Source organism: Formica exsecta, unplaced genomic scaffold (genome assembly GCF_003651465.1).
Source record: "Formica exsecta isolate Colony F162 unplaced genomic scaffold, ASM365146v1 scaffold350, whole genome shotgun sequence".
Taxonomy (NCBI): domain Eukaryota; kingdom Metazoa; phylum Arthropoda; class Insecta; order Hymenoptera; family Formicidae; genus Formica; species Formica exsecta.
Genome location: NW_021850753.1, coordinates 67156 through 79806, shown reverse-complemented (window position 1 = coordinate 79806; position 12651 = coordinate 67156). Strand labels below are relative to the sequence as shown.

Here is a 12651-nt window from a genome sequence, read left to right as displayed (position 1 = left end):
TATACAATATATTATATATTTTTCATTAATTCTATTAATTATAGAAAATATTTTTAATATTTTTTATAAAAGGCAAAATATTATGTTTCGCGAAGATAAATAACAACCCAAATTTTTTTCTACTTAATTTATTTGATAAAAGTTATATATTATATATTTTTCATTAATTCTATTAATTATACATATATTTGAAAATATTTTTTATAAAAGGCAAAATATTATGTTTCGCGAAGATAAATAACAACCCAAATTTTTTTCTACTTAATTTATTTGACATTATTGATAAAAGTTAATTTATAATATTTACATATCTTAATTTATGATAATATATGAGAATCTTTTTACTTTTATTTGAGATCATAAATGTGTTAAGTTAATCAATTAGGAGCGACATGGAGTTAACTTGATATGATTGATTTATACGACTATCGTGAGCTAGCCATTTTCGCTTTCGCTGGCCTAATTATTGAGTTCAATCTATTTGTTAAACACAGTTAGGCGTTGTTTATCCTACTACCAAGCGTAACTAATGATCGTACGGTTCATCGATGCGATAACGCGAGTTCAATAAGTAAAAAGACGAAAGAATGTTGAACAGAAAGCTTTATGTGAATGCGTATATTGCAATCGGATAGATGTGGAATTAAATTATTCTAGCACAACTTTTAAATATTATGTGATTTTTGCTTTTCTGATCATTTCACACAGTAATCTAATTATCAATACATTTTGTTTTCATATTAATGTTAATTTTAGGTTCATGCTGCTTTTATATATCAATATATCAATTTATTATATAACATATATTTTGCAGCACAAAACCTATATTGATTAAATAACTCTCGCTATGCACTAGAAATTTATAATTTAAATTGATTTTTAAAAAAGAATTTTATTTTTTACATGAAAAATCTTTAGAAATATGAAAGTATTATAGAGAAAGAAGAATATCAAGGAGAAGGAACAGGATAAATGTGAAGTTACTTCAAACGTATATCATTTCGTATATTATCCTTTTGTTACGATAAGAGAAAATTTTTACAATTCGTACAAAAATGTGGGTAAATATTTTATGTAGGCATTCCGGTGTACAAATAGCACGTATAGTACATACAACAGGCGTATAATAAGTCTAACTATCTAAAAACGACTATATACCAATGTCTCTCTCGCGTCCGAATTCTAATACATAAAAGTGGGAATGCTATTTACAACGTGCGGTCAACACGACTACGTCTTAAAGCTAGATCAGGATTTCTATTCTCATCCATAGGCAATCTATCGAATCGAAATGACTAGGACGCGTCCGAATCGCTCGTCAATTACAATTTTTTAGAGCAGATTATTCGGCAAACGCGACACAATCGGTCTCTTGTTGCGTGACACATTATTATATCTATATGAAATCTTTATTATAACCGTCGTCATTCGCATAATCCACGTAATCTTGCCGTCCATTAAATCATTGAGAAAGAAACATATCATCGATCTATTTTTAGACAATATAAATCATCGCGAAACAATAAATTACAAAATTGAGAGTTTTGTTACGACGGCAGATTACGTTCGCAATGACGGGACGGATTCGACTAGTTCGACACTCTGATCGGATACCAATTTCTGGTATCAAGAAACGAACATGAAAGAAGAAGGCTTATTTATCATCGCTATAATTACTTCGTTGATGGAGAACAGACAACCTACGCTACGGCTCTAAACGATGCGCTCGATTGGATAACGTTTATTGGCGTTACACATGATATTCTAATCGTATGTAATAGAGAAAAATTTATTATGTAAAATAGTAAATTACACTAATAAACGATCATCGGATTTAAACTTATTTTTATGATATAAAATATATATAATATTATTATATTTTATTTTTATATCTTTTGATAGATAAATTTTCGCATTGTTTGGAGCCGGCTTTTTGCAACCGGTTGCGCAATTCCAAATCACAGATACGCGCTCCCGTGCTTTTAAAAATGTTCCAATACCTGCATTTTAATGCATTCTAAATTTTTTCGACACAACCACAATCTTGCACCGGATGCTGCATCGCTTACTTCGACATTTAATGACCGCAAATATAACTCCGCTACATTCGGCTACACTATATTCTCGCGCATTCGTTGGGATACATTCATTATATTTTGGAAACTTGTCATTTATACGTATTTACATCTTGTAAAGTCGATAGCTGCCTCGAAGAGCCTCAAACCCTTTTCATTTAATGCTAAAATAATAACACGAAGGCACTGCAATTCTATCCGCGTGTCGATAATTAATTTTAATTGCTTAACATTGTGCAATAACTATGTCTTTAAATAGATAAGGTCACAAATTTGGCGTTTAACAAACTCTTATCAGGGACGATCATATGCCTCGAAAATTTCTTCTCAAGTATTCTTATCCGCATGTACTTGTTGGAGCTATGTCGAATATTACACTGTGTCGAATTATACACACGCTGAAGAACATGATCCGATATTTATAAGGCACGGCTTTATATCAACAAATCTCTAAATTAACGGCTTATAGATTTAACATTATGACTAATTACTAGGTGGTCCCTAATTCTTGGAAGATGCTTGGAATAGTATCTGTCACACGCAATACTTGGTTGTTTCCTTACTAATTCGCAATTTTGTTTAATTCATCAGAAATCATCAAAAATAATCAGCATATTCAGATTATCAGAAATAATCTTTGTTCGATCGTAATGAAGGAAGGCTGATATACAGGACATCTGATAACGTCTGCGAAAGTATGAGAATGTCCGGATAATTATGAAATTATCATCAGCAATCATGTATATGATGAAAAAATAACGTTTTATTTCAAAAATGTTTTGATGAAAAAAGATTCACTCTAACTTGATTATTTAAAAACTAATTAATGTCGATAGTTTTGGGACATCTTATACAATCGCTCTTCCAAATTGAATAATGTAAATTTTCTTTGTCAATTTCTCAATTAAATCCTTTCGTAATAGTCTCATAAGAAACGGCGACTTGCGATTACTTTAAAGTAAAAATTTTAATGAATGATTTAAAATATTCCCGTACTTCCTGCTTTAATTTTTCACAGAAAGTCAAGATCTGAAATCCCCTCTAGATAAGATACCCTGGAATTCCTATAAATTTCTAATCGAGTGAATTTAAGAGAATTTCTTATTGTGGAATTTTGTACGAAAGTAAGCATAAAGAATCTCTTTAATACGACAGATTCGATCTAATTGTAGATACCGATCGATTTTAAGCAATGGCCAGGTTTAAAGTCATTCCGGTTTGTCTTGAGAAGGCCGAGGATCTCGTCGGATCGGGATAATCGAACGTAGTTGAGGAACTCTTAATATCGTTTTCGAAACGTAGATGCAGATGCTCCGGATTGGGAGATATCACCGATGTTCTGATGACCATTCTGGATACGTATTCCGAATCCTTCGTCGCCGAATCGGGGCTCTGCCTCTCCTCGTTCGAATCGTTCGGACAGGGCGTTCTCTCTTTGCAGGATCGCTTCGACGGTGTCGCCGCGTCCATCGACCTGGTGTGCCTGATGATCGCGGAGAATGCCGATGATGAGCCCTTCTGGTCTCGGTCGAGTCCTAACCGAGGAACTATGACGCTGGTGGGCGACGCCGTAATGCCACACGGTGTCGTCTGCGGTCTGTTCAAGGACGATAGTAATGGAGCACTCGATTTCACCGATAGCGATGTCGTCTGCTGTTCGATTTGATCGGACTTCTCCGTGGACGATCGGTGATGGGCGCGCATGCAGGATGACTCCTCGTGCTTGTAAAGATAAGACTTTAGGGCAAAAGCTTTGCCGCAACGACCACACACATGAGGTTTGGTATTCGAGTGTGTTTGTATGTGAGCCCGTAAGTTCGATTTGTCGGCAAAAGCTTTGTTGCAAATGGTGCACTTAAAGGGTTTCTCACCTAAAAGACAAAAAATAATTGTTAAAAATATTGAAGTTTTTCTGTATGATCAAGTTCTTCTAAAAAATGCGTTTTTTAAATAATAAATATTAAAAATAGCTGTGCTCTTAAAAGGCGATGCAATGGATTTCGAAATTTTAGACGGTAATTAAAAAGTTTACTTAAAAAATAATGGTAATATAGTAAATAAAAAAAAAAGATTTAAATATTTTCTTTTTCTTTCATACAAATATAAAATATATTTAAAAAATAGAATATATAGAAAAAAAACTTATTTACAATTAAATTAGAACATAAATAATAAAATAGAAAATTGCTCAAGTAATAGATTTTACTTTGTTCCATTTGCTTTTTTTTTGGCTTGAATGTTTCAATTAATCATTCTCAATGTACTACTTAAAGTGCTGAATGATAGATATATTGTTGTATGTCAACGAATCTCACATTTGTGTATCTACAATTTACAGTCGGAAATAGTGTCGCATTCCTGAACGTGCCAAAATCACATGGTGAATGATTAATTTGAATTTGTCTTCATTGAAATTGCTCGTTAAATTTTATAATTTCTTCAAGAATAGAATTTGCCTTAGTTATTTACATAATATCTATTATTGTAAAAAAAAACGTAGTAAATCAGAAATGAAATAACTCCAAGAAATAAAGAGTTTTATTGGATTAAATTAGAGAAACACGAAAAATATATAATTTTTCATAGTTTAGTCACGTTTAATTAAATATATTAATTTATACGATATTTTATTTACAATAAAAGTTATCATTGAAAATGGGGAATAAGGCATCTTTCAGTATCAGAAGTGTATACCTGTATGCGTGCGTATGTGTCCCTGCAGCAGCCACGGCCTAGAGAAGCACTTGCCGCAATAATGGCACTTGCATCCCTGATTGTGGGTTCTCACGTGCATGCTGAATGCCGGCATGCTGACGTAGACTTTATCGCAGTGTGGGCACCTTCTGGCCTTCTTATCGCCCAACGACCTGTGCGTTTGACGATGTCTAGCCAGATTCGACGAAGTCGAGTACTTCTTGCCGCAATCGGGACATTCGTGATCCTCATTCTCCTCCGCCTTGGGCTCCTCGGCAATTGTCCTTCGACCTTGGGACACGGCCGATGATAACGACACCGGTGACGGATCGACACCGACGCTAGAAACGATCGGCACTTTCGAGAAGCTCGGCTCTTCCTGCGAAGAGCAGGAAGGATGTCGCGGCGAAAGACGAATCTCTAGAGCGGTGTTTTCCTCGGATCGACCCTCCAGAATCTCCTTCTCAGTCTCGATCCGTTCGAAGAAGAGCCTCGTCCGTTCGCCCAAGACTTGGTCCTGGTTTTCCATTACCTGGACAGTAGATCGGGACGCCAGAGTCCTGCTCTTCTCTGCAGAATACTGCGCGATTCTGGGAGATACCGGTTGCTGATAGATGACATTGCTGTGGTGAATCAGGGTGCCCGCTGCCGCCGCTAGACTCACTTCCGCCAGCTTTGTCAGATTGTACAGCTCTTCGGGGCATTCGGACGATGTCTCGCTGCCGCACTCGCTGGCGCCATCAGAAGTTGGCTGACCGCTGCTGTAATCGGCCAGTCTCACGCTTCTCTCGGGACTGAAATCTGAGTAAAAATGAAGAAGGATGTAATCGTTGAAATATTTTAACAATCTTTCTGAATCAACAGTTTCTTTTTACTATTAGTAATTTTTTCAATAACAGATATTAATCTGCGACAGGTGTCAAATTAATATTTTAACTGCCTTCTTATTCAATAGATTTAGGTATAATTAACTTTAATTCTAACTTTCTCTCTCTCTTTTTTCTTATTTGTAAAAGATACTCGCTGTCCTTGCAGTCTCTCGATAGTTTGAGTTATATAAACTCCTATTAATGAAACTCCGTTTCAATTACAAATTTACTTGATGCAGATAAGGAAATAAAATTAACGAAAATTAACTTTAATATTTTCAATTTTTAGTTGTTTCCGTATTAAAATGATTCTTAAGTCGATATGAAATATTCTATATTTTACCCAATAAAATATTTTATTGTAAAGTCTTATTAATTTATCTTTACATTTCACAAACACATAAATAAATCTCGTTAGTTTTATATCTCTAATGTCACATTTTATTTTGCATTTTTATGCCAGCAAATTTATCAATTTACATTTTATTGAATCTTTTTTATTATCGTTTCAAGTGGCGAGTCTTTTGATAACTCCCGACTGACTGATTGGCAGAGAAATTCGATGTCGACTCGATTCGTAAAACACGACACACACCTTCGGGAGGAAACATAGCTGCTTCGTTTTCGGGGAGAACGGAAATAGAGTCGTACCGCGACCAACCCCCGCTCGCCCGTTCTTAGTATACCGCGTTTATTCTGCGTATTTCTTAGTACCGTATACGTGCACGCGCGTTGCGTTTGTGAGGAAGTTTGCCTGTCCGCTTCATGGTGAGATTGACGGCATCGCGACGGTATGCATCGTGGTGGGCCCTGATGATTCAGGGTCCACATCTAGCATCCTATTCTTAACCCGCGCGATCCACCACCTTAATTACAAAGCAACGACCAACGGATTTTCTCGATTTAAATTCAGTCGGAAAAAAGAGAATTTATATATGTACCGTGTATATAAAAGTCGAAATTTTAACATCACAAAGTGTTTTTTTACGAGAAATTTCACGTCCAATGATTTCCTCAAAGTTGAATAAATGTCCAACTATTAGAATAAAAAATAAAATTCGGCAAACAAATTTTTATTGCTGTATAAAATTCTTGCAGAAGACCTTTGAGATATATTAATTCAGAATTTAGAGTATAAACTTAAGGGAAATACGAAGAATGTGTTAAACATTTATTTGTTGTATGTATATATGTATATATGTATGTGTATATATATATATATATATCATAAATTATATATGTTACGTATATATAAATTATGATAGATTAAATCTGTTAACGTTCACCATTTAAAAGATAAAATAATTGTCATTGTAATTAATTAGAATGAGATTATACACGAAATCTGATTACTAATTAAGTATCTTATAAATTAACAATTTCATTAGTAGCAATTTTTCTCATGACAAATATTTAATCTAATACAACATGTATATCGCTTTAAGATCTAATACCTTGAAATTATAAATATTTCAGGATTCTTTTTTTAATTTTTGAGCTGATTATTGTAATTTATCATAACTAATCAAATATAATGTGCCCCACTTTTATTTATAAAGCAACGCATCTAATTAACAACATACCTCTTTCAGACCCTCCGATCTCCTCTTCAGCACCGTTGTACCTGCGATGCGTGATCAGAAACGCTCGCGGCATTTTCCTCGTCTTCCTCGATTTTTCCTCTCAGTGCACACAAGCCATCTTATCAATACAAGACTCACAAACTAACACACTTGTCGCACCGACTATCTGCAATAAGGATGACAATACCAAGATAAGTCCGGTATAACGCGATATATCGGGAAGAAGGATTACAATCCGATTCCGGTGGCGTGTACGTCGAGCGGCGCAGGGGTTGTGCGTTCGCTTCGGCAATTTCGGGCGCAATAGTTGCCCCGGCTAAGATTCGGGGCTACATATAGCAGCGCAGCCTCCCTCGCCCTCCGTCGCCGCTGCCGCCGCGGCGCTCTTCGTCATCATCGTCGTCGTCTTCCTCGCCTTCAGCTGCACGCGTCTCAGAAGCGTGTGCCCGCCCGGTTCCCCCGCGCGTGTGGTGGTCCCGTTCGTGTGGCGGCAATGTGCGACACGCGTGACGAGTGTGTCTCGCGGGAGAGCGCGGATGAAAGGACGCGTAGGAGAAACACGACCGGCCCCCGCAACTCGCGCAGGGTGGTTGCTAACCACCCTCCCCTCAACACAAGTTGTCCCGCCATTATCGTTCGTTACCGGATCCCGCGTTATAACAGAAAGATCATTATGATATTTTTTTTTTTATTGGTAAATTAAATTGAACTAGTAAAATCTATCCGGTTCACAAAATAAAATATATTTGTCACTGTTAATTTTTAATAAATGAAATTTTTAACATGCAGACTCCTCCATCAAATTTAATCAAGATTTAGATTTCATCAAAGGATTAACATACTGTGCAAAAGATTAAACAGCACTTTTAATACATAACATTTTACAAAATAGAATGAGATTTTAGTTTTAAAACATTTATAAGTTTTTATAATAATAAAACTTTTAATTTTGATTAACATCAATCATTTATAGCAGTGATAAAAGATGCGACTCATGATGAATTCCTTATATTTCAATCAACCTTTCTATTGTTCTCAAGCTCTTCTAATTCAATCTCTTATTATAGGTAATATTATAATATTACAATATTATACGATGTCCAATTTTTCCGAAAGAACAGAAAAATCAAGGAAAAGGATGAATTTGTATCTACCGTGTATCTAGCAAGTTCAAGAAGATCGGTACTATCAATCTATCTTATTTAAACGGAAGGATGTGACGGCAAGCAGATATGTGATAACGGCGTCATTTCGTCGGCGGCTACAGGAGCAGGTTGGTGCGCTGAGTGGTTCTTCTGGCGCGACGCCAGGCGTCCGCCGAATTTAGCACCGCGGCGCTGACTAACTCGCGTGGCATTCATTCAATCGTCGACCGAAAAGCCCCGCTGCCTCTGTAGTCTCTTGCTCTTTCCTAAAACGATTAGCAAAAAAAAAAAATTAGATTAAGCAAATTAAAATTAGCAAATTAAATTAGCAAATTAAAATTAGATAAATTAAAATTGGATTAAAAAAAGGAGATTAGATTTTGATTCTCGTGAAACTTATCTGAATCTAGATGAATCTGGATTTAGCGAAATATTCGTTAAGTATTATAATATTGAGTGTTTTTCCTCAACGATTTTGATGCAGGTTTTTGCTCAAAAAGTTGATCATAATCATTGTTTATAGCTACGAAACATAATCATTAAATATCTTGCTTAACAATTTAATTCAAATACAAATTTTATAAAATTATCTTAAATTATCTTGATTCACGCTTGAACCATCGATTATTTACAATTTTATTAATAAATCTTTTTTATTAACTGAAAAAGCGATTTAATCAATTAACTCTGCAGCATACATTTAGTCTAATTTACGAGACTTGAAATATGTTCATTTATAGTTTTATTTATTATCAATATATTTTCTGTTTATTTTGTATTATCGTTATTTGTTACTTATATATTAATTTATTATCTATTTATCTATTATAAATAACAAACGTATACATTTGTTTATGAGAAAACTTATAATTTGTACGATTGAAGAGAATTTATAAATTATGATCAAATATTAGATATATTTGCCCCAATTCACGTCATTTTCATACCATACAAAAAAAAAATAGAACAAATTTGAGATTTTTCAAGGCGAAAAACGAAATTAAAGTATTTTATATCAAATGTCTAGGTCAGGATGAAGAATTTGCGAGCTTTCGAAACGGCAAGGAATCTCTAGATGGGAATTGAGGAACAGGTGTCTCGGCGACGATATCGTAAATCGTTGACGGTATCGTCGTCGAACAGCCAAAAATAAAGTCACGAGCTCCGAGAACGTAGATCACAAGCAAGCGAGAGCATCTTCACCACTGACGCAACTCGCAACTCGACAACAGATTGCCTGCCATGCCGCCATCGCACACACTGCCCGCTACAGATCACATCCATTAATGTAACCGGCATCGATAGTGCGAGCACCTCGTGCCTTTCTACGCGCTTTATCCGGCGACTCATCCTACAGGTGCCCCAAAGATATTTCGTGTGCCCACTAGTCGCGTATTTTCAGCTTTCTTGGAGCGTCTCCAGGTGCGAGGGAGGAGGAAGAGATACGCGACGTCGTCGACGACGCAAAGGAGATCTTGACGGGTAAATCACGACTGGTGACCACACGTGCGACTCTCATAAAAGACAACGAAAGAATATATACGATTGCGAGGAAACGACATTTGCTTAGGAGTCAATTGCAATACATCGGGATTAAAGATCGAAAACCTGAAAGGTTTTGATGAGACGATCTTAATAATGATTAAATAGTGATAAATTACAATTGAGGATTTATACAGATTTATTACATCGGGACAAGCTTGTGAGAGAAAAAATCTCCCATTTTAGGTAATTTTTCGTTCAAAAAAAGATGGATAAGTATAGGGGCGGATTTTTTTGCGCCAATAGCGGGACCGCTAGGTCATTAAGAGTGATTTCAAGGGGCGACAGGATCGTTTAAAGCGAAAATGCGTGACTGTATCGTGTGTCGTCTCGTGTGTAAAGTATCCGGATACGCTCGGTTCCTCCTATAAATCAGCGGCCTCCCGCACCCTCCCTCTTTTCCTCAGTGGTAGCAAGTACTTTCCGCGTGCCGGAAAAAAGGGAAAAGCACGCGATCGCTATTTAAAAGGCTCGTAGGTGGGCGGCTTTTTAGCAGTAGTCGGGATATGTATAAAGGCGGCGAGCGCAGGGAGATAGAGAAGGGGAGAGAAAGAGAGAGAGGGAGAGGACTTCGACTTCGCCGCTCCTCCGGCGGCCTCGGCATGGGGTTGCCATGCTATTTTCAGGCTCTGATGGCTCGTTGCAGCTGTCGTGTTCTTCGGGTAAACCACCTCTCTTCTATTCCACGGCCATCCGCAAGACGCGACAAGGTAAGCTAAGAAGATCGGAATCCAGAATCTCGCGACGCGAGAGATGTTCCCTCTCCCCATTGGTGAATTTTTCTTGAAGTCAGACATTCGCCAATTTTACTTCTCGGTAACCGAGGCAGGCAGAGTGAAGCATGTCTTTAACTTTGACAAAATTTTGTTGGAATTTTTTGTTGCATTGGCAGAGAGAGGAAAAGAGAGAGAAAGAGAGAGAAAGAAATTTGAATTGAGTTTTAATAAAGAAAAATTGTAACAGTTCTCTATTTCTTTGTTTTTGTATAAGAAAGTCATGAGCAAAAATTCTTTAGAGAAAAAATAAAATATAATCTTTACTAAATATGAGAATCTCGATACGGTTAAAAAAATGAGTCTTTAATATTATAAATATAGATGTTTTATAACTTTATTTACTATGAATTTAATAAAGAATGTATGCTATTTTTGTTATAAGAAGAGACTTGTCCAATTTATATTGCAATGTAATTAGCAATTGGTATCTATATCAATGTTAACGTCATATGTATAACTACTAAAAGTTCTGCGCCGTACACGATCATAAACATTTATGGGAACGCAAGCGTCATGGAATAATAACCAAAGTCTTACGATCTCCAAGAATTTTCAGAGAACACTTTCGCCTAGATTTTGCAATCGGAATAATCTATAAAATTGTCGGGTTCCGAAAATAGCAACAGATGATGATGAGGACACGCGATGCTTTTCTACGAAAAGATGTGTCGGCAGGAAAGTGGGAATAAAAGTTCTCGTGGATCGGCTTCCGCGGAAGAGCTTTCACTGCTGGAGAATGAGGGATGAAGACGAATCCGAAGATGAGTCGCGAAGACTTGGCGGGATGCCAAACGACAGATTTTCAGCCGACTACGTGTACTCTTTCAACTTTCTCGTCTGCGCTTTCCTTCGACTCCCCTATGCATCCCCTAGGATCTAGGGTGCAATGACACCGAGCGGCGCAGCTTAATTCTCTATTCATGGTCCGTGAATCATTATGCGAGAATACGCTTTACATGTCGATTATTCCTCATTATCGTTATTTTTAGGCTCGTAAGCGAAAAGAGAAAACAATGTGCATTAATAAATGGATGTAAGAATAGAGAGGTGTAAAAAGAGACAGAAAGAGAATGCAAGATAATTAATCATTTATCGCTTTTGCCTAATTTTAGTGCTGAAAAGAGACAAATTAAATAAGATTTAAAATTAACGATTAAGTGATTTATAGCTTTGTATGCGGATTAATAAAAAAACAGATAAATATCTTGGAAGTAAAGATCTGAAATATTTAGACATGGCGAAGAAATATAATGAATTGATACTCTCGATGAATCGAGGGAAAAAAATTGGAAAAAAAGTTCGAGGTGTGCCCCCGGTGGCAAAAACGTCGACCGGAACGACTCTTAATTTAGTTCTGGGTGCAAGAGGTTAACACTGGGTGGAGACGTCCATAGAAGTGCCTCCCTTTAGGGAAGAACATCGTAAGACACGTTGGCTCGTGTTTGAAGCAATGTCCTCGAGGATAAAGGGAGACAGTTCCTTCCGGAGACAGCAATCACAGCCGCCTGTTTCATACCTCCTCGATCGCGTTCTATTCTTATATACCATCATCGGTAGGAAATCAAATACTTGTCTCTTTCTTCGATATTATTGGAGTATTCCTCATCGAGGGAAAGTTATCCAAATAATCATTTGATATTATTTAAATGATATTATTTAATCGAAATTATGCGATGATTGACAGGATAAGGTCAGTTATGTAGAATTTTTATGTATTTATTGAAAATAATCAATTTTTTTGATATTTTTAGATACTTATCTTTATATGCTATTATACTCAATCATTTTTTACATTCTAAATATTTTATATTAAATTAATTAAAATTTTATACGCAATCTAAATATCTTGTATAATTATTTGAAAAAATTCTATTTAATTGATCGACTATATTATTTTATTTTTTAATAAAAACACAATACTTTGATATAATCCAAAGAAAAAATCTTCTTTCGAGACACGATCGCAC

The 12651-nt window shown here is 36.0% G+C and overlaps 1 protein-coding gene across 1 annotated transcript; it reads right to left on the bottom strand.

Moving 5' to 3' along the window:
• Positions 1-994: 994 nt before the first annotated feature.
• On the bottom strand, positions 995-7771 carry LOC115238587 (zinc finger and SCAN domain-containing protein 29-like). Its single transcript, XM_029812553.1, has 3 exons — positions 7222-7771; positions 4770-5570; positions 995-3946 (listed from the first exon to the last, which is right to left on the bottom strand). The coding sequence occupies exons 1-3, from the start codon at positions 7292-7294 to the stop codon at positions 3261-3263; spliced, it is 1560 nt and encodes a 519-aa protein (XP_029668413.1). The 5' UTR covers positions 7295-7771; the 3' UTR covers positions 995-3260.
• Between the last annotated feature and the right edge of the window lie 4880 nt (positions 7772-12651).

Excerpts from the sequence above, each read along its gene's own strand:
- LOC115238587 (XM_029812553.1), bottom strand. The coding sequence starts at position 7,294 with ATGCCGCGAGCGTTTCTGATCACGCATCGCAGGTACAACGGTGCTGAA. Across the intron at positions 5,571-7,221 it reads GATCGGAGGGTCTGAAAGAG|ATTTCAGTCCCGAGAGAAGC; the intron begins GTATGTTGTTAA and ends ATTTTTACTCAG. Across the intron at positions 3,947-4,769 it reads ACACATACGCACGCATACAG|GTGAGAAACCCTTTAAGTGC; the intron begins GTATACACTTCT and ends TTTGTCTTTTAG.